The sequence below is a fragment of the Sphaeramia orbicularis genome, chromosome 1, assembly GCF_902148855.1.
Source record: "Sphaeramia orbicularis chromosome 1, fSphaOr1.1, whole genome shotgun sequence".
In the NCBI taxonomy this organism is placed as follows: Eukaryota; Metazoa; Chordata; class Actinopteri; order Kurtiformes; family Apogonidae; genus Sphaeramia; species Sphaeramia orbicularis.
In genome coordinates, this window is record NC_043957.1 from 35589265 (window position 1) to 35612347 (window position 23083).

General features: G+C 40.0%; 1 protein-coding gene across 2 annotated transcripts in view; it reads left to right on the top strand.

Annotated features, from left to right (window-relative positions):
- LOC115420832 (nucleosome-remodeling factor subunit BPTF) overlaps positions 1–21258 on the top strand; it is a 49366-nt gene extending 28108 nt beyond the window's left edge. Inside the window, exons 19-36 of one of the 2 annotated variants that reach the window (XM_030136385.1) lie at positions 164–203; positions 312–537; positions 678–827; positions 4726–4856; positions 5114–5228; positions 5371–5585; positions 6852–7092; positions 7868–8151; positions 8548–8661; positions 9900–10061; positions 10772–10854; positions 13329–13554; positions 13677–13996; positions 14158–14331; positions 14462–14654; positions 15313–15397; positions 18297–18483; positions 21222–21258. In XM_030136385.1, coding sequence (XP_029992245.1) covers positions 164–203; positions 312–537; positions 678–827; positions 4726–4856; positions 5114–5228; positions 5371–5585; positions 6852–7092; positions 7868–8151; positions 8548–8661; positions 9900–10061; positions 10772–10854; positions 13329–13554; positions 13677–13996; positions 14158–14331; positions 14462–14654; positions 15313–15397; positions 18297–18483; positions 21222–21258 — 2983 coding nt within the window. The remainder of the gene's footprint in view (positions 1–163; positions 204–311; positions 538–677; positions 828–4725; positions 4857–5113; positions 5229–5370; positions 5586–6851; positions 7093–7867; positions 8152–8547; positions 8662–9899; positions 10062–10771; positions 10855–13328; positions 13555–13676; positions 13997–14157; positions 14332–14461; positions 14655–15312; positions 15398–18296; positions 18484–21221) is intronic. The other variant, XM_030136393.1, reaches the window with a different exon arrangement.
- Positions 21259–23083: the final 1825 nt, after the last annotated feature.

Below are 23083 nucleotides of genomic sequence, written 5' to 3' on the forward strand. Positions count from 1 at the left end.
CACATCACCAAAGTGTGGCCCCGGGGCAACATACCTGACATATATCTTCAATTTCACTCACAAAGGTCTTAAAAAATATTAGGTTTAACTTGTAGAAACCTGCAGAAATAATAGTGATATTTTTTCGTGCAGTGTAGTAGTTACGGTGTTTTCTGTTTTCCAGGGTGGAGAAAGAGAAGGCTCAGGCAGCAGAGCAGGCTAAGGTGAGTTCAGACCTCAGTAGATTTTCACTCACTGTTCCATTTCTTTTAAGGTACGTCTTTCCTATACTTTTCATGATTGATTAATATGTTATTACTTCCGCCTTTCAGAAACGTCTGGAGCAGAAGCCCGGCACAGTTACAGCTACTCCAACAGGGACTCCCACAGCACCTGCCTCTACACCTAAAGTCATTGTTGGTTCACTGTCGGGCCAGGGCACCCCTAACACCAAGGTGGTTCTGTCCACCAAGATGGGCTCTAATGTCACATTCCAGCAGAGCAAGAACTTCCAGCAGTCATTTGCCACCTGGGTCAAGCAGGGTCAAAGCACACAAGGTACAGTGAAGTGGACTGTAATGTAGGCCACGTAGTTCTGCTCGAGTGTTCTATTAAGGGACAAAGCATTTCAGGACAGCTTCACTATCAGCTGAACAGTAACAGTATTGTATGTGCCACGATGTTTTTGTTTGCTTTAGGTGCAGGTACTGACACCTCCGTGACCACGTCTGGTGGACACACTTTCCAGATTACAGGAACATCAGTGAGCGGAAAGGTTGTGACCACCAAGCTACCGCTGCCCGCCAACAGCAAGATCGTCACAGTCAATGTGCCAACTTCTCAAGGAGGTACGGCAGGTTTTAATATGTCACACCTACTTACATTTATTCAGTGTAGAGGTTTCTTCTTTCCATCCACCACCATTTCAGGACACATTTGTGTTTCCATTTATTATTCTTGGTCCCACAAGGGAGACACTTGAAATGTGTTCAAGCAGCCGAATTAGATCTGCCTTGTTAATTGGATGCCGTTGTAAGCAATTAAGCGTGCCAACCATGCACTAGGCCTTTTAAAAGAACTGAGTCTGCACTCATGTTGGCTGCTGCCAGTTACCGCCTGCTCAAATATTTTGAAGTCTACAAATTAGACACAAATTAGACATTCCACTGTCCATGATTGCCTCTGTCACCTAGCCAAATATACAAGAAGAGAGCAATTTTTTAAAGAGCCACAACTTAGAATATCTATGGTGTGCAAGTATTCACATACTGGTTTACACTGAACAAACTGGGCCCGAGGTTCTTATTTATGGAATTATTCACACCGCTGCCACAGTTAATTTTGCCTTGGACTTAAAAAGGTGCTGTTTTTTTTTTTTTTTTTTTTTTTTTACACGCTTTGAATTGCACATCTGCTGTGGTTTCAGAGCTCTGAAGCTTCACTCAAATTCCACATTTGATCAATGCAGACTTTATTTTGCCACGTCTGCTTTTCTGCTATCCATATTTATATTTGTATACATTTACACGTTTAACCAGTTGAATTAGTGAGTAAGATTAGTTTAAAGGCAGAATTAGAGGATGCCCCCCCATCCACCAAGTATTCTTCTCTTCGTTGACAGAAATCTCTGATGTTCATATAATGATGTCAGAGTTGGACACTTTTCTCTTCTGAAATGCCAAAGACTCTCTGTGGTGAAGAAAAAATCCAAGTTTTGAGGGTAAACAGATGTACCAGCAGGATATATGTCACAAACCTTTTAGTGCAGGGATGTCAAGCATGCGGCCTGTGGGCTAAAACTGGCCTGCCAAAGGGTCCCTAAGGATTAATTTGCAAAGTGCAAAAATTACACTGAAGATATTAACTGTCAAAGGTGTAAAATATTTTAGTTCAGGGGCCACATACAGCCCAATCTGATCTTAAGTGACTTGGGCCACTAAAATACAAATATAAAACATAATAACCTATGAATAACGACAACTCCAAATGTTTCTCTTTGTTTTAGTGTTGAAATGGTAAAATTACATGATGAACATGTTACATATACAAACTGTCCTTTAACAAAAAATGTGAATAATCTAAGCAACCACAAACCGTAATTCATTAGAAAAATAAGTGGAATTTTAACAATATTCTGTCTGTTACTAAATGTTTTTGCCTTTGTAGATCCACTGTGATCTGTAAGTTATCATTCACATGTGAAAATGATAAACTGAGGTATAATATTATTAAAATTGTACTTTTACTTTTCTGCACAAAAACAGAAAAAAATAGAGTTGTTGTTTATAGGCTATGAGATCATGCTGGGCTGAATGTGGCCCTCGAACTAGGATGAGTTTGACACCCCTGTTTTAGAGCCAAGTGCAGATCTATGATGCAATATTTACAAGACTGATGTAGAAGTCATCAGTTCACATAGATTAGGGGAGATTTACAGAAGCAGGAAACATCTAGTGCCCTGCAGTTAACTTAGAAATTCATAATATTTTCATATTTACAGTCAGTTTTTCAATGAGGGTTTTTCTTAACAAGGTCAGGAAACCTTTTTGGGGGAAACGTGGAGAATTTGTATGTTTTGTAGCATGACTGAAGGGTGTCTTTACCGTTTAACAGAGACAGTGTCTTGAGTAAAAGAGAAAGATATCTGAAAAGTCAATGCATTTTCTACTGAAAATGCTGTGCTGAGCTTAGTTCAGATACAGTCATGATCATATACTATTCCTGGTTCGGGTTGGCACTTCCATGTGAGGTGTCGATCACTGTTTTGTGCGTCTGTGGCTACATCAGCTCCATTGTGGTACCCACTATGTGCCAACCTCATGAGTCAGTAGCTTAGTGCGGCATGGCACACCATGTCTGGTTGTGTCCTGTCGGCATGGTAATCTAATAGAAATATGTTATTTTGGTTGGATGGTTCTGGGATGGTGAACTTGTGTAGTCTGGAGATCTAAATTCAGACACTGGATTCAGAGTTGGGCTGTCTTCAGTCAAATTTTTTAAACTTTCTAACACTGTCAATATTGACACCACAGATGAGGCTATGATTGTACCACCACCACCTGCTTCGTCTGTGGGCCTGTCAGTTTGGTCTGTAAGATTTATTCACTTCACTAAATGTGTTGTGGATCATATGAGCCAAGTTTAGAGCTCACAATAACTTACTAGGTTACATACTTCAATCTACGTGAGAGTTACTTTCAAAGAAATAGCACCAGATTTTTCTCTCATATTCAACATACGACCTGAAAATGTACATTTAAAGTGTTCAAAAGCATAGAACATGTTTGATTGCTGTTAAAACTGATGTATACAGATTTAAACACAATGATTTATTTTTAAGATTTGGTCTTTTTGGTCTGCTAACAAGTATCGTGCATTGGATCGACCTGGAAACATATCTGATTTTTGCAGAACATATCTCACTACACGAAAAAAAACATTCATGATACTTAAAGAAAATATTGCAATCAAAGATAAAATGAGAAATACTCAGAAAGGGTACAAAGAAAGTGATTTTTCCTGCCTTTGAAGCTACTATGAAGGAGAAACTAAGTTCAGGTGGAGTGTAACCATTTAATGGACATGTGTATTTATCCAGTATGACTGTTGGGCGCCCTGTTTGTTTTGGAAGGGCTTAAGGAAGTAAGGGAGGAAAACAAGTTTACACAGAGGTCTGCTTTCCAGACAGGTAGTCCTCTATAGAGGGATTCCATTTTTCTTTTTTTCCCCTACTCCTTTTTGAATAAAAGTGTACCTCTCCACACACTCCAACCTCTCCAAACAACCAGTCCATAGAAACAAATGTTTGATGTGTGTGACCAGAGCAGCTACTCCCCAGGTCTTATGACCAGGGTTAACGGGCCTGTTTATAGAGGGAAACCCTTGATGTATAGGTTTACCTGCTTGGTTGCGGTTGAAAAACCACAGTGAGAACACAGCAGAGGAAAAAGAGCGACACTCTCATGGTTTCCATCTCTGCCATTGACTTCACGTGAGCTCATGAAGGCCGAGAACCCTCCGAACAAATATGAAACGCTCCCTTTGTCTGATTAAAGTTAAAAAAGTAGGATCTGGGTTCATGCATAATTTATGAAGGGGTTTCAGGTATGTTGGGGGAAAACCAACTAAGCTTTCAGTCAGTCTTTGAAGATTTTGTTTACCTGCTCGACTAATATTTACTATTGCTGTGATCAAAAGCTGGCAATCTTGCAACTAGGAAAGCCCACAAATAATGTATTGAGCCATGTCATGCAGGACCCCTTTAAACTTCTTCACTTGTAACATGCAAACATGTAACCACAGCTTCACGTCTCTAATCGTATCAAGGATGTTTAGGCAGCGAGCATTTTGAAATTTGGAGGTGTATGTCTGATGTTGTAAAAGGAAGGTTTTTGACATGTCTAGAAATATAAACTGACAAGTAACCATGCATGGATGAAAATGAAGTACATTTTTTAAAATCGCACATCTTAAAACCCATCCATTTCATCTATTTTCCTTCACTTGTACCATTGTCCTCTGACTTTTATCTTAAATTACCCATCTCTTAACGTCACAGTGGGTCATTATCCTGTCTTTATTTCCAAAGTTTGATGAATTGATCCTGACTGAGTGTAAGACCCGATGAGCTTCTCCCTGGGAAATCCTGTCTTCATATCACCACCCTCCTAAAGCCTCTATCTTTTTATTTTTTCACCTACCAAGCTTGTTAACTTAAATGCCTTTCTCCTCTTTTACTCTCTGCAGGTGTGGTTCAGCAGAAAGTGTTGGGTATCATCCCATCCAGTACAGCAGGAGGTGCTCAGACCTACACCGCATTCCAGTCTCGCACTCCTACACTCAACATTAGACCCAATACCCCAGGCTCTCAGCAGCAGGTACACACGTTTTGCTCCTACAAAGTTCCACAAAAACATCAAATCAAACCATTCATCTATTTTCTGCTTCTCTGTCCTCAATGCACTTTCCAATATAGATATTATATGACTTATAAACTACTGTCTCTGTGTTGTATTTTTCAGCCCAGGACATGTATGTTGCAGATTTTCGTCTCTGAACTCTTTGCAAAGTTGTCTTGAAAATGCTGGCTGTGATTTGGTAAATTAGTAACATGGACAGGGTGATGTTCTTCTAGGTTCTGGCAGCTGGTGGTCAGATCCGTCCAGGAATGACGGTGATCCGAACCCCAATCCAGCAGACAGGAGCCATGGGAAAGACGATACTCAGAACACCCCTCATGGTCCAACAAGGTAAAAATTATTTAATGAGAATTCAAATAAATGTCAGAATAACTGCTTTCTGAATACAATTTTACTTATAGCAGACAAACCGAACAGTCTTCAGAGTTTCTTCTATTGTCTATATTTTATTTCGTTACCTTTCTGTCTCTAGGTCAGGGCGGACAACAAGTAGTGACACAGATAATTCGTGGCCAGGCAGTTTCCACAGCAATATCTGGTGCAAGCCCTGTTGCCACGGTCACTGGCCAGGGGACGAGCAGCCCCAGCTCAGGACAGGCAGCAGGACAAACGCCAACCGGGACGCCTCGGGCCCAGGGGCAAGGCCAGGTTAAACTCACCCTGGCACAGCTCACCCAGCTCACACAGGTTAGTATCAGAGAGGGTCAAATGTAAATAACTGTAGATCACATAGTCTGTCTTGCACTATATTGACAAAAGTATTAGGACACGTTGAATTCAGGTGTTTATTTTCTAATAGGGGTCTGGGCTACAAAACGATAATGATAAATGTCATAATACTCATAAACTTTAAGAAAACATCGATGTTTGTATCTCAAATCAGCATGAACAAGACATCTTATGAGCCATAGCCATGATGTGTCCCAATATTTTTGTCCATGTAGTTTATAAACATCCTTATTTCCTTAAAGTTTAATGGGAGTTCTTCCTAAGTGAGATGTGTAGAAAGTAGATGGTTAGTTGTGGTAGAAAATTATTTTTTACAGTCTAATATTTTAGAAATTTAGAAGGAGAACATTTCAAATCATAGTCGAGGATGAAAATAAAAAAAAAAAAACCTAAATCAATGTTGAGAGAAATTAAGTAAAAAAAAAAAAATCTCATTTTAATCAAAACTAACCAATGCAATGATATTTGTCAGAATATAAAACTATATAATGACATTTGGCGTTATCGTTTTGTAGCCCAGACCCCTGTTAGAAAAGAAACACCTGATTCAACATGTCCCAGTACTTTTGTCCATATAGCGTATTTTTCACTGTACTTCATTATTTTTATGAACATATGTGGATGGCACACTATTCAGATTTACATTTTGATCATGAATTTAAATCAACTTTTAGATGTTTTCTTTCATTTATGTTATTTTATTTAATAGGAGCCATGCACAGCTCATCTGTTGAGCCAGATTTAGCTATAAGCTAGAGGACACTTTCAAATGCATAGCACAGCACATTCTAAAATGCAACATGTGACAAAAACACAGTAAAATAAAAAACAAAAATGAAGATGACAAATGATGATATCCAAACTTACAAACTGTCATCATTTGCTCAAAATATGTGGCGTTAGGAAATACCAGAGCTGCTCTCAACCTCACAGGACAATCATTAAATGGGTTTTTACAACCCTTTACCGTCAACACAGTGAGACTCAGCTCAAGTTCTTCAAGAGGCAAAAAAAAAAAAAACTGCCCATGACATGGACATTTACAGAAACCAGATGGCTGTTTTTTATTGTATATCTGATTACTTGTTACTCTTTTTGACATTCAATAGAAAAGAGAACATTTGTAATAACAATTTCTCACACGAGTTAACTTCTGGACTAGACTACATTGTATGGCATTTTTTCACCTCTTACTAAGCTTCTTTTCTGTGTCGTGTGCCACAGAAGCAGCAGGCTGTGTCAGACGTCGATCGGCAGGCTGGAGTTGGTGGTACCCAGCAGGCTCTGACAGTGATGGTTCAAGGTCAGGGTCAGACCACCGGCCAGCTCCAGGTTATACCTCATGGGATGACCGTCATCCCAGGACCTGGTCAGCAGCTCATGCAGGCGGCGTTGCCCAACGGCCAGGTGCAGCGCTTCCTTTTCACACCCATTGCTGCAGCTGCAACACCAACGTCAAGCACAGGTATGACAAGAAACAAGGGACGTGCAAAGAGTGTAGGACAGCTGTTCACTGACTTGAATTATAGTTAAATCTGAAGTTTATCTCACAGGGTATTGAGATATGACCTAAATCTCATGTCCCAATAAAGGGGATTTCTTATCCAAGTATCAATTTATTGCATATTTTCTTTAAATCCAATGTGTAAATGGATTGTATTGGGCAATCACACAGAAAAGCCTTTTTTTTTTAGAATTGCATTCTAGAGTATACGTTTCATTTTGCAAGAAAATGCTTTTCGTTAAAATTTGCTAACAAAATTAATGTACGTCTAAAATGCACATAAGATAAGGTATGACTTTATTGGTCCCGCTTTGTTTGCACTATAGTATTTACAGCAGCAAAATATAGAAAACATTGTGCAGAAGACCAGCAGAATATTCAAGATAAACATATGGACAAATATCAAAATCCCAAAAAAAATCATACAGAATTTGAAAGCAAAAACGCAAACAAATAAAAGTACAGACAATAAAATAAAATGTAGAATGTAAATTTGGAACATTAGAAGCAAAGTAAGTTTCACATATAAATTATAACAAGTAAACAAAACACAACACACAAAAAAAATGCTGTTGTAAAGAGTTTGATGTGACACAGGATATTAATATTAGAGCATAATATGTAACAATCAGTATACATCATATCAAACTATCCTCTTGAATACTGAACTATGATGTCATTTTGTACAGTGATGTTTATTTCTGACTTTCTCTCTTTTGTTTTCCTTCTTCTGAAGCCACCACTGCTCCTGGACAACCCAACTCCACCGCCACCAAATCCCCAGCCCAGCCCGCCCAACAGGCCGCAGCCCCCGTCCAGGCAGGGGCAACCCCCCTGGCCACCACCAGCACCCCTTCATCGGCCACCCCTCAGGGCCAGTTACCCCCACAGACGCAGGCCCACATGCCCATTCAGTCGCCCACGTCTCTGCAGGTAAAAACACAGGGAGGAACCACCCAGCTGCAGCTACAGCAGACACCCCAACTCATCAGCGTGTCTGGACTGCAGCAGCAGGTACAGGTAGGATTATCAGGGAAACATGATAGAAGAATGGTAATACTTATACTGTTCATCTGTAAAGTCCAGTTCAGACCCAAGATGAGACAAAGACATTTTAGGGTATAACAGGGAAAAGCTGGAATAAGCCTGAAAAGTTGGAGAGCACATGCAGAAATCATAAATCATGTCATCAAACCTCACTGATAATCTAACAGGTGTCAAAAATGTCGCAGACCAGTGCATTGTAAATAGTTTCAGCTTATTTTGTCACAAATCTTTGGTCTGAACAGGGAATAACTAATAATAAACTACTGTTTGCCCAATCATAAGGTAAAAATTTTTTTTACCTGTAAAACATTTTTACCTGTATTTTTTCAGCTTTGTTAAATTTGTGTATCATCTGTGTCTTGGCTGCAGGTGTTGGCCCAGCTGCAGGCCCAGCAGGGTGGAGGCTCTCTGCCACAACACATCAAACTACAGCTTCCTATCCAGATACAACAGACTGGGACCACCTCAGCTCAGGGAGGACAGGTAGCGCTGCCAGTTCACTAGAATACACACACTGATGCCTACTGCCTGCTTTGACTGTGCCATAAGGGTCAATCCATGTGAAATGAAAGCAGCTAACAAATGTAGGGATTTTCTGTACTTGAATCTTTCATTTTAATCTTTTTTTGCCTGTAGCATAGCACCATGTTCTCAAACTATCAGTACATGCACCACCGCTTGTAGCTGTTGTTCTTCTAATAATATTCAGAAGAAACTCTGGAAGCTCCCAGTGTCAGTCTGTCTAGAACTTAGGCTTCAATGCTATTTAACTCAGAGTATTCACTGACATGTTCAACTCTGACAAGACACTAAACACTGTAGGGAGAGTTACAAATGATGAACTGTTTAGAAATACTGCTACTATGGTTCTAAATGGAAACTATCAGGTGGGTAAGTGCAGCTCTACACAGATGTGGCCGAAAGTTTTGGAAATGACAGAAAATGGATTCTTTGCTTAAATGTGATTTATTTGTCAATAAAAGTCTTTGAAACCAATATAATTGCTCTAATTATTCTTCAGTGTACCTCAGAAACATGTCCAAATTTAAAAAAAAAAAACATCCAAAATTTCCGGCCATGACTGTATAAACTGAGGTGGAAGATTGTGTGAGCACAAGTACTGATGGCTGCTTTAACAGTGATGTTTCAGTTGCACCTTTTTCAAACCACACAATTGAAAAGGACACATGACTTGAGTTTTGTTATAGCAATGCATCTGTGAAACCATGTTTGTTTTTTAAAGAAAATGTGGTGTTTTAGAAGTAACTAGCTACTTGATTCAGTCACATGTCACACACCCGTAGCCAAATCACTACGCGTGTGTAGTCGTTGTAGGATTAAAACATTTATTGGGCATGGTAGTAGCTCTCACAAGTCAGTAAATATTCTTATTGGGAGTAAATTAGCCTTCAGTGTGAACAGTGTGTAGCTGAAAAATTTGAGGCCCACTGGCATTATAAATCCAATGTAGAGGCTTTGTAGTCCATATGTTTTACACAAGTCCAGAGTGTAGTCATATAAGGTTTAAGCCTTTCTTACTCCTTCCACTGTGAGGTGTCTTCTTCATATTCCTACAAAAACAGATTTTATTCATTTTCTAAATGAAATCAGATGGAACGCAAGATGGACCATGATATCATTTGACTGGTTACAACTGCAGCATTAGGCTTGTATCATATATTTAGACTAAGTACATATTTATCACTCTCTGTTGTTTGCAGATTGGGAACGTGGTGACCATCCAGGCTGCCTCTGTGCAGGAGCAGCTGCAGAGGATCCAGCACCTCAGAGAGCAGCAGCAGCAGAAGAAGCGTCAGGCCGCAGAGGCCAAGAGGGAACAAGCCCTCAACGCCGCCAGCCAGAGCGACATCATTCAGAAACAGGTGTGTATGTCCATATGTGTATACTCAGACAACCGTCGAAGCCAGGTCGTCCGTGTCAGTCTAAAGCTCACTCTCTCCTGACCGTCGATACATAAACATTCGACATCCTTCCACTCTCCACTCTGCACTGTTTATTTTTAGAGCTCAGACACTGTCACTGTTTGTTGGGATTAATGCTGCCAGTACTACAGTGTGTGGGTGTGTTTGAGTGTGTTTTAACTTCTCTGTGTGTGTGTGTATATATTTCAGAATTTTCTAGTTTTCAAAAAAAAAAAAAAAAACAGAAAAAATTAACCAGATCTCTGAGGATATGATATATATCCTCCTAAGACCCAGGAAATGTCAGCAAAGTACAAGCTTTTTTTGTTTTTTATTAGATTAGTGCCTATATTGGAAACATCGTGATGCAACAGTTTTTTCAGATGCAGTTTTTAAAACTTTTATGGAATGTCTTTTGTGGTGGACAGTTTTCTTTTTTTTTGTATAAAGTTGTGAAACTCTTGTCCACAAATGTGGACAGAAAACCCATAGCTGGGTCATAGGAGGTTATATATATATATTTTAGAAAAACCTAAAAAAGATGACTTAGGCCATTATTTTAAGAAGGTGACGATATACTGCTGATTCTACTGCCTTGTACTGTCATACATTTCTCTCTTTGATTTAAATATGGTATTTTTTCCTTATCTGTTAACTATGTTGCATTTCAGGTGGTGATGAAACAAAACGCTGTTATCGAACACTTAAAGCAGAAGAAAACCATGACACCTGCGGAGAGAGAGGAGAATCAGAGGTTAGTTATGAAAATTGTATGAAGGATTGGTCTAGGTCCTTTTGTCTTTGAGACTCCGGTCCTGCTACATTTAACACATACAAATGGTAACATCACTAACTCAGCAGTCTATAGGGTATCGTCTGCTCTTGACCTTGGTCCAGCACCACGCTGGGACTTGCTGCGCAGCATGGGAACTTTGGGTGTGGAACCACCAACAGCTGTATGTCCTTATTGTGACCCTACAAGCATGAACACAAAAACAGATCCATTAATAAATGGCAGAAGTTTTACAGTAAAGCACAAATCTCTGTTGAGTTTTCCATCTTTTTTTCTGCTCTAGGGGTTAGGTGTTTTTATTATAGTCTAATGCTGTTTTTTATGGTGTATTCTGACTTTTTCTAGTACTGTAATGCAGTAGAAACCAATACAATAAAATGCCTGTAAAGGTTTCCTTGCTTCCCTTTTTTCATATATGTTGTAGATCAATTAGACTCTGACCTATAGCTCACCCTGACAACCATGTGTTTATGTCCACAGACAGTGTGTCAACACGGTGACCATTCACACTGACCTGAAACGCCAAACCCAGACTACTGTGACATCACTGCAGCAGCTCTGTCTGTTGTCTGTCTCACTGCTTATTTTTCATCCTTTTTCCGTGTCTTCATTTCCTATCATCCCTTTCTCTCGTTTTTTTGTGAAAATATGGTTGTTTTAGTAATAACCTGAAACTGGGACACAGGCTGTGGGTATTTATCCAATTCCTCCTCATTCGTGTATGCCACTTTGACGCTGCATTTGTAGCGCTTGCTGGACATTTGCGCACATACTATAGGAATCCTGGCCTGCCTTTGACCTCAGCAATCATGGATGTGTGTGTTTGTTGTTCACACTAATGTGCACTCAACAAGGCTGCTGCTTGCTGAAGGTGAAGCAACAGTTTTCTATCTTAGTTGTGAATGTTAGCAAACACAAGTGAGCATACTGTGAACATACAGCCATATATCAGGCTTTTTCCTACCATTGTAAGGCCATTTTAGGTCCCAACTGTTCTTATTTTCTCTAGCCTTTTTGAAATTATTGTTCACAGATATAGTAATAATATTTTTTTTCTATTGTGCAGGATGACCACTAATGCTCACCACTTTTATAAGCAAATTTTCCACAAATGTAGGGAAAAGGCTTTAAGTCAGACAGCACAAAAACTGTCTGAAAGCCTATGGAAACCTTGTCAAAATGTACCACAATTCACTGACATTTGACTTTCAGGTCAGATGTTTGGTTTAGTAGCTCCTATATTTGTTGTACTTGACTCTGCAGGAAATCATGTCACAGCATAGGACTCTACACACAACACTGAATCCTCGTGTGCATTTCGACTTGTTTTAATGTGTGCATATGACCTATTTTCCTCCCTTTCCCATGTTTACAAGAGCAATCCAGCCCTTTTCTATCTCTCACCATGCTTCTCTTCCAACTCTCAGCTCCACTCCCTTACTACTGAAGCACTGAGTCTCACACAAATAAACAGTGGACATCTAAACACTCCTCTAACATCTGTAAGACACGTGGTCCACTGTCACAGCTCACTCGCCTTGGTTTTCACAAGGATGATGCAGCCACTGCTTCGCTTTTAGCAAACAGACATGTTGGAGTTAGGCTTTCAGCATGTCATTTCAAAGATTCATGCTTTCTCATCTCACAGCGTTCCAGCATATCTGTTGACAGTACTGGTTTGCAGAGCTCATGAAAGTTTGTGAGGAATCATAGCTGCCAACATTAATTTATTTAGCCTTTATCTGATAGTTCACAGCGGAGAAAGTCGAGATTTGGTGACCAGTAGGAATGAGATAGAAGAAAACACCAAAGCGGAGTCAAACCCAGGCCTTTGTAACTACAGAGTGTTTGGCTCCACAACTGAGTCACCAGAATGCCTCAAGGACTGTGTTGAGAGAAATGATTTCATTGTTCATTGACACGCTCCGCCTTTCCTTACATGTGGGAAGTAACGTATTCACTTTTTGAAGTAGCCAAGAGTCGGGCAGGTCATATACTCCAAAACATTGAAGCATTGTTTGGATTAATATTTGCTCCTGCCCACTGGTGTTTCAGAGGGATAAACTTTCTTCCTCTGTGAATTCAAGTACCCCAGCTCTCTGAATTCTAGAGTCAGTTATGTGATAATTATTTTCCTCGCTGCTCTTTTATCTTTCTTTCTTTATCCACACCAGAGTATTATGTGTACTCTAGTCTTAATAAACAACACTCGAAATGGGACACAGCCTCATATGGGTCCTCACGGGCTTCAGTAGGGCTGTTGTTAGCTGTGTTTTCATGAGGTTATAAATGTTTCTGCAGCATGTAAGGTGCCGTTCATCCTCAGTTCATCCTCTGCAGTGTGTGCAGCTGCTGTCCTCTGTAACTGTCAAAAGACTATGAGGCTAAAGTCAGTGATGAACTTCTTCTCTCCCCTTTTGTCTCTGTCTGCCCAGGATGATTGTATGCAACCAGGTGATGAAATTCATCCTCGACCGAATAGACAAAGATGAGAGGCAGGCAGCTAAGAGGAAAAAGAAAGAAGAGGTGGTGGAGGCAAAGAGGAGGTTGGCCAACGCCAGCAAGCTTTCCTCACTCCTTTATCGGCACAAAGAAAGCCTCAAGATGGAGATCTTGAAAAAGCGGGCTCTTCTAGACAAGGAGCTGCAGCTAGAGGCCCAGGTATGGAGGGAGGAACATGACAACGTGAAGATTATGATGGGATTAAATACTAAAATATTAATGTCAGAAAAATTGTTTCTTAAAAAAAACATACATGCATGTCCTGATGTTTCACTTTTCAGGAGGAGCTGAAGAAGGACCTGTTGCGAATGCGCCGTGAGAAGGAGAGGGCTCACGCTGCAGCCCAGCAGGCAGCACAGGCCGCCGCTGCAGCAGCACACAGTCAGCAACAACACGCCCTGGCACATGCTCACAGCATCACAGCTCAACACCACCTCACGACAGTCACCTCCTCACACAAGAGAAAACGGGAGGAGGAGAAAGAGACAGCGTCATCTGCTAAGTCCAAGAAGAAGAAGATGATCTCGACAACAAGCACCAAGGAGAGCAAGAAAGACACCAAGCTCTACTGCATCTGCAAGACACCCTACGATGAGACCAAGTATGCAGCTGCTCTCCTAATACTGATGATGATGAAACCTTTTGACCATAACGGCTTTATATTATAAACCATGGCATGTTTCACTGTCCCTGACTTTCTTTGTCTACTCTGAGATCTTACTAACAAAGTAATGTGTGTGTGTGTTCTGGTTGACTATGAAGGTTTTATATCGGCTGTGATCTGTGTACCAACTGGTATCATGGCGACTGTGTGGGGATCACAGAGAAAGAGGCAAAGAAAATGGACGACTACATCTGCGTAGAGTGTAAACGGGGCCAACAGAGCAGCACAGAGGAGCTGTACTGCATATGTCAGACGCCATACGACGAGTCCCAGTAAGAAACCACAAGAGAGTGTGTGTTTATGTGTGCAACTCAAATTGCCAAGTATCTGTCTTTTGGGATCGTTCTATAGTCACATTTTTATGCATTAAAATGCGTTGAAAAGCCCTTTCTTTTCCCTCAGGTTCTACATCGGGTGTGACCGTTGCCAGAACTGGTACCATGGCCGATGTGTGGGCATCCTGCAGAGCGAGGCCAACCACATCGATGAGTATGTTTGTCCACAGTGTCAGTCAACAGAGGACGCCATGACAGTCTTCACCCCACTCACTGACAAGGACTATGAGGGCCTGCGCAGAATCCTACGCTCATTACAGGTAAAACAAAAAAAAAATGTCTTTAACCTCAAAATGATATATTGTGTTACAATACATTTTGTATCTTAGGAGTGATAAAAGGATGTTTGAAGGTGTTTTGGTTCACAAACACATATTAGATTGTAATTAGTAATATTACAGTAATTTTATAAGGTTAGTTTCACCACATGAAAACAGTAAACCTGTACTCTGCTCACCAAACCAGTGGGTAAACTGATCCTCGCTATAATACTATAGGTACATAAATACACTAAGCAGTAGCTGAGGCACTGATAGACCGCCTGCTCCTCATTGCTGCAATACATCTTAAAACCAGCAAACAAAAGTCCTCTGTGTCCGTCTTATCTGATGGGTTTAGCTCCCCAGAGCGCCGCTTGGATAGTTGCCTGGCCACAGCATTTTTTCTTGCTTCCATTTCTTTCTCTCTTCCTCTCTCCTCCTCCTCTCCACGTCCTGCTTTCTCCTCCTCTCTTCACCAGTCAGTGTGTATTTATGTGTAAGAGGGACAGTGCAGAGAATGAGGGAGAACATCTGTGTTGACCCACCTGCTTCCAGTGTCATTTTCATGGTTCTGTTTATTTTCCTTTAATAGTTTCAGTTTTCTCAAGTGTCTTGTCTTTCTCTTTATGTCCCACCCCTTCTCTCTTTCCCCGTACAGGCACATAAAATGGCGTGGCCATTCTTAGAGCCGGTGGACACGAATGATGCCCCAGACTACTACAGGGTTATCAAGGAACCAATGGGTGAGTGGAGAAACATAGGATGGAAAAATACTGGGGAAGTAATGACATACACAAGCACAACTGAAATAATTAAGTAGAGGGAAAACAGTCTCAAAAGGAATATAAACTATATGCACAAAAATACATCTTTCCATGGGTGTGTTGAAATATTATTGAGATAAAAATGTCAATTTTGTCAATTAAGTAAATTACAGTAAGTTATAAGTTATATATTAAGTAAGTCATAATAATTTATAGTTGTCACGATAACTCAAGATTTCCTGAGTTTAAAGGTTGATTTTTCCTCCTGTACGAGTTGAATAAACCAGTTACTTGTTCAAAAATGATTATTTATGGTCAGAACTTGACAAGTATTTCAGAAAGGTAGAAATCTTAAAACAGTTCTAATGCTAAAAAAAATCAATGCTGTGCAAAATTAAAGTTGCAAGAGCTAAAATGCACAGGAAAAATGCTAGCATTTGACAGTGCATATATCTCCTCTACACCTACTCTCGCTAAATATAAATATAGATGACCTGACACTGTTTCATGCCACTGTGGAAAAGTGAGGCCACACTTTTAGGCTTCTGTGTTGAGACTTGGAGTAGAGCAGTAGAAATGTGTCCAGGTCATGTCTAACAGGACCAGCGATCAGTAATTGAAACACAGTCCCTTATTTAGTCACTTAACCTGACTAAAAAGACCTGGTTTTAGCCAAAAAACTGCAACAGACAGCAAAGAAAACACTGGAAAGGAGATGGTGTCTTTTATCCTCTCACCACTTTAATCACAATATGCTCAAAGGTAATTACATTGCAGCTTTTGGTAAAAACAAACTCTGAAGCAATTTGTAAGTGTTTTAGATGACAGTATAAACAAAATACAACAATATACAACAATAATATGCAACAATATTTATCACAATACAAAATTAGGACATTTGATATCATTTGTAGCTCAGCCATAAATCAGAGAAACATTTTTTCATAGCAGTTATGTCCCATATCATGAATAAACACACCCACAGCTTGGTACAATGCTGCTGGACAGTTGAAAGTCATTACAGCCCATGATCCTGTAGTGTTTCTCAGCCCCAAGCTCATTCGTGAAGATGCATAGGCCGACAGCAGAGCAGAGACAGAAGAGAGCAATAGAACTGCTATGTATTTATTTATATATTTAGAGTTCTGTCTACACAACTCGGAGTGGTTATGAGCTGGGGTTACGCTCATTGTACAAAGAGCCACACCCAGAAACATCCAAGATGCAACAAAATAAGGCGAGAAGTAATTGAGAGGGATTATTATTGTAAGAGTCTATGCATCTTTTTTAAGGAACATGTTATGCTTTTAGTAAGGTCTGAAATAATTTCTCTGGGTTATTAACATGCCTAGGTTATTTGTTTTCATTCACAGTTGTCAGATGTGCTACAGATAAATGCAGGTCACAGTGGAGTTATGTGGTATGTGCTCACCCCAGGTGGAACCTCCAATATTTAAAGGTTTTCTGAACAATGCAGAAGTCACATGAAAAACTGGAACCATTTCCTAAATTCCAGCATTAGGAGCATAATGCTTAATTTATGTGTTGACTGGCATTTTGCATGTTGTTACAAATGTGATTGAATATTTACTGAAATTTTTTAATGGAAAAAGTGACACAGTTTGTGATGTCTGGACACAGAACTGTTTAACATGAGAACATGATCATGGGTTTTGCTCTAATGTAGGAAAATGTAAATCTCACACCATGACTTTATCAGCTCTTGCCTTTATATCGAATTCCTCAGAGTAGGATTGTGAAAACTCTCTGTTCAGTAGATTATATTTCCTTGTTAGTTCTGTTTTTATCCCCTAATGGCTTTAGATATTGGAAGTAACACCCAGTCTCTATATCTTAAAGTTTAAAACATTGCTGCCAGCAGGGAGGAAGCCCTCCAACTCAGATCAAACTGGCCATGTAAATGGGGACTTGCGTCAACAGGGGCTTTTTGAACTTCCACACAAACAAACCGTTAATGAGCGGGTCCAGGTCTACTGGGCTCCCTGTGGAAAGGGATCAGCCCCACACTTAGCTCCTGTTGGCCTGATCCTGGAAACTCTAGTCCTCCCCTCTCCCTTCCACCACAAGAAAAAGACCTTGTTGGTTTTCAGAAAATAAAAAGAGCATTTGGCCGGTGTAGTTGCAGCCGTTGGTAGTTTTGGAGGGTCTTGAGATGAAATCTGATGACAGAGAAGAAGGAGGTCTTTGATATTGACCACGAGGTTTGTAAGCCTCTGGCCAGCTGGGTGGGGGTTAAGGAGGTTAAGAGTCGGATATGTTTGTTTAAAACGCAGCCCCAGGGACGCCGTGCAGAGCAAACCACCGGCAGCAGCAGATCATATGAAGGCTCGGCTGTTGCCAGTTAGCGTCTTCACTTACTTACTTGTTTCTAACTTGGTTTAACCAGGTTAGTGGCACTGAAAACCCCTTTTCAGTGAGGCAGGGAGTTGGGAGCTCAGATCCTCAATGGACAGCCTGTTAATTATTTATTTTAAAATCAGGAATGATACTGTGATAATGACGCTGTCCTCAGGAATGACAAATTGGTCAGATTTTACCAGCTGATCTGGAGAGCTAAGTAGACAGAGGTTAAATCTGGCAGAGCATTTGAATTTTTGCTGTCACATATAAACTGATAAAATGAGTTCCCATGAGACATATTTGAATGTGTGTCAAGCACATGCCACATAAGCTGCAATTACTGAGGCAGGCATTCAGATTTGTGGAACAATGTTGATTGGAAAAGCCAGATATTTATCTCTTGCTTCCGCATGTGTGGTATTTGTGTTGAGCGCGTACAGTTAAATATGTGGGTTTCTCACACGTATCCACCACATACTGTGCATACCAAATGCTTACTTCTTAATCTCCTTCATAGACCTTTCTACCATGGAGGAGAGGTTGCAGAAGCGCGAGTACATCAAGCTGACGGAGTTTGTAGCGGACATGACCAAAATCTTCGACAACTGCCGCTATTACAACCCCAGTGACTCGCCCTTCTACCAGTGTGCCGAGGTTCTGGAGACCTTCTTTGTCCAGAAGCTCAAAGGCTTTAAAGCCAGCAGGTAAGGTGGTGGCGATGATGAGCAGCAGCACTGGTGAAGAAACACAAAATGGCAACAGCCGACTGCGAGAAAAACAAGTCTTTATGTCGCTGTGTTGAGTTCAGGGTCACAGGGCCGGGATTGAAGTATTTCCAGTGGCCATCCACAGGTGTGCTGCTCCATATTCCACCCTGCCCTTTGATTTCTTGGTCGCCATCTTGTGTTTCCTCTAAACTTGAACTGTCATCTTGTTTGTGTCTTTGGGTCAGGACTAAACGCTCAAACAGACGGCAGGCGTAACATTGGAACAGTGATTTGTAGAATTAATCCTGAATGTCAGCAAGTGGCAAAGCTGTCACAACTAAAGCCAGGAATTTCTCTTTCACATTCCATTTTGTTATGTAATAATATAAAATAAAGACAAGGAACAAAAATAATAATGTAATCATAATAATCAAAAGTAAATTGATGAAAATAATAATCATTGGCAAATAACTCAAGAACAAATAAATAAATACACAAATACAAAAAAGATAAAGCGGTTTTAAGACTAAGACAAAGCTAAATAGTGAACAATAATCAAATTTATAATAATAGTAATATGTATTGTTATCATGCATCTTTTATATAACTTTAGACATAATTTAGTGATGGGGGTTAGCTGCAAGCATGTACCCTTAAATAGAAGAAGAGCACAAAAAACTGTAAAGTAAGGAACCTATGAGTAGCTTGAGAACTAATGGCAACACGAGTTTATCTGCTAGTTTACCTGAAGTCTGATCTTAATGATGATACACATAAAGTTCAAGTCCAGAGGTTTTCAGTATGGAAGTATCTGAAAGTCAAATACCACTGATGTCCACTAGATGCTAGCTGGACTTGCCTCAAACTTCTCAAAAAATACTTTTTTCCAGGGTACAGTCTGGTCTGATTTGATTTGTTCATCCTGTGAAGTTTGTTAATGGTCCATTTGTTGCTTATGTTTATTGAATAAAACATATTTTTCCAGAATAAATTTCACTAACTAGACCATGAAATAGTTTTGTTTTTTTTTTCCAGGCAAATATTTGTTGAATTATAGCATTTGACCTTGTCAGTAAGCTAGCATTTAGCATTAGCTCAACCATGACCACTTGTGCTTCCCTAGCTCTGCCCTTTTGTCCAAATATGGTCACTTCCGGCTCCAACGACCCATCTCCTGGCTCCAAAATGGCAAAAACAAACCATCCACGTTTTATATCCAGTTGTAAGGGATGCCAGGCTTTTCCAAACTTCAGTCTTTTCCTGTGGACTGTATGAGCGTCGAGTCATACCCACAATCCTTCACTGTCCATCTCGGTGCAATCTTCATTTTACACACAGCTGATATCTGCTTTCATCACCTAATAAATGTGCATTTACCGCTATTTGGTGTTTTAAGTGGAGTTATGGTATTCTTTACAACTGCCAGTTACAATTATTTTGTGTGGAATCCATTTCAGGTTTGTGACCTCCCGCCTGATCTGTAATATGGAAGGAGGTCTTTGTTCAAATGAACCCCATTAACTCCACTGTCTGCTTCTGCTTGTGAATTCTCCTCGCTCCGATTGCTTTATGTGGATGCACACTACACACTTGTAGGAAAATAAGCTGAATATTGATCTATGAGATTGAACATGGAGTATTTCATTGAGTCCTGTGGTTTGCATCCACCTTTCTGTGCTTAAATCAGTGATGTGCTTCACCCGCATGTATTGACACCATCCATTCTCTCTCTCCCTCTTTCTGTCTTTTGCAGATTGTGATGTCAAACTCCTGGGTGCCGGGGTCACTCTTAAAACAAAAACTAATTTGTTATCCCGGATGTGGCTGTTTTTACTTCTTTAAAACAGCGTTAAAAAACAACTTTGTAAGAAAGTGCATATATTAAGCCACACTGTAGGTGTGAACCTTTTTTATTTTAGAAGCGAAACAAAGGAAAAAAAAAAGTTTCTACTGTCTCATGATGGCAGCCATGTTGGTAACACAAAGCATTCAAGGGAAAATGTATTTTCTTACACTTCTTGCAACAGATGACTGATATTTTGTTTATGTTGGAGATGAATATGATAAAAATGAGGTCTAGCTAAGTTTGTCATTCTCTTTCTTGAGATTCAACTTTGAAAAAGCAAATAGCTATTGGTTCTTGATTGTGTAAAAAGATGTCAGTTTCACACACAGCTGAGTTATCTTTACTTTGACAGAACTGTTTATTTTATTGGTCATAACATGCTGCAGCAGAACATTTTTACCTCATTTCTTAGCCAAGATTTTTTTTTTTAATTAAGTATTCATTTGTTTCTTTTTTTTTTTGGGCTGTACCCATGTATAATGTTATTTTATGTGCATAGTTTATCTTTCCGTGAATGACTATTTTTATGTTCTAAAGGAAATAATAGTAGCATCTGTAAAGACAGATCGGAGAACAATCTAGTTTAGCTTTCCTGTTCTAAATAGGGCAAGCTTCACAGTCTCCAGTTTAGAAAAAAGTCTTTGTATATACACTGTCAGGCGGACATCACATCATACATTTAGATTACATTTCACCAACATGGCTGCTCGGTCTCTGTCGAAGTGTCTGACCCACTGGCATCCAATAAATGTTTTTGTTTTGTTTGTTTTTATTTTTTTGTATTTCCCCTTAGTGCATATTTTTGTCATAATGTAAAGCTTTTAATAAAAAAGGAAACCAACTGAGTTATCCAACTGTTTCTTCCTCCTCTTTTTGCCTGTCTTTGTAGGTCTCATAACAACAAACTACAATCATCAGCTTCTTAGTCCCCTCTAAAACAAAAACAAAAAAAAAAACTTAAACTGTTCAAGTCTGGCTGCGTCAACCTGAGTCGTCTCTCTGGAGGAGACCGCAGCCGAATACCAGCTGACATAGGTGTCACAGTAACGTTAGTGACGCCTCAACTGGACGAGCGCCCACCGCCCAGCAGCTGTTAACATGGAGACAAGTGAATAGAAAAAGCTCCTTTTTCATCCAGAGTGTCATGATGACTGAGAAGCCCCACGCTCCGACCGGGTCATCCCAGCCAGCCCGTCCACGAGAGGAAACGCAGAGGAAGGGGTGGCACAGTTTAAAGCTGATGAGTTAGCTGTTTGGACATTTGGTGAAATTACAACTTCAGCAGATGCTTCACATGAGGTTTATTCGTCTCATTTAATGCTGCTGTAGAAATACATGGCACTCTTTGTCCAAAATAAGCCCACTTAAATATGAAATCACATCAGTCTATAACGATGACAGTGTGTCACCATGTTTCACACCCAGTTAACTTGCAATGTTTTGCCTTTTACCCTCAGGTGTGTAGTTCTGTACAAAGCATGAAACACACTTCACTGCAGGTGAATGTGTTTGTCAGTTGTACATTTCTCTGTACAGTCTCTATCATGGTAGCCTCCTGCTGAAATGCTCAGTTTTTAATCAAATGCTCTGTTAAACTGACATCTCCAGCATATTAGTGTAGACACAGGACTGGTCATTACAGCTTCCTCTTTTTCAGATTTTTTTTTTTTTTTTTTGTTACGTTGCATGAGTTCCACAGGGAAACGCCCAGTGACAGGCCGTCGCACCGTCCATCTCACAAAACTCTTTTGCTTTTCTGACCTTTCCCCATTTCATGTTTCACCGTAATGTCAGTGAAGAATGTCAGCTCTTTTCTCTTTTCCTAGAGACTTGATCCCATTGAAGGAAGTCAGGGGCAAGTAGCAAGGACAGGGTGCTGTTAGGCCTTCAGGGAAAGGGGACATTTATACAGAGCTTAACGTAATATTGTACTGTAACCCCCCCCAACACACACACACACACATCGTCATGTCAGGGCTCCGTTTCTGTCAGTGGCTGAGTCTTTATGTCTCTGCTCTTATCTATCAGCCACTTTTTCCAACATGTTTGATTGAAGTTGACAGGTTGGCTCACATATGTCTCTCAACTCGGAGGAACTCACCCTCAAGGCATGGTTAAGTAATTGGATAATGGACTTTTCCACTCAGCATCAACTCAGTTATGTTGTGGTCCGTGGCAGTGTGTCTGGGAGTAAACTCTTGAGTGGGGACTGGGGAGTCTTTGTATCGTGGGGTTTGTATGAAAATTTTATAACTGCATTTTTAGCATATTTGGGAACATTTTTGTAATCTGTGATTATCAGTTTTGTAGGAGGGAACCTGTTGTGAAGCAGTTGTCTTTAGGTCAATGTGTTCAATATCAGCCTTTCAGTTTTAATCCTATGTTTTGGTTTTGGCAGAGTTGAGAGATGATGTAGCTTCTGTCTTCTTTCTGTGTTTGTGTGTCTTTCACACAAATGTTTGTCACTTTGTAATCTGAGGATAATGTGCTTCATCCACTGTTTGTAATCTCTATTGTATATTATGGCTGTCAAAATATGTAGAAATGAAAGATTTTTAGAGCAGTAGAAACTTTTATTTTTCTCTTTGAACCAGCAACTAAGCCCACATGTATATTTTAACTGTCTATTTTTTCTCTTTAATTAAAGTGAACTCTACATTTAGGTGAAATTGCCCTTTATATTAAAAGTGCTGCATATTGTGAGCATAAAGGTTTTGAATGGAGTAGAGTGACACAGTAACTCTTGTAAAG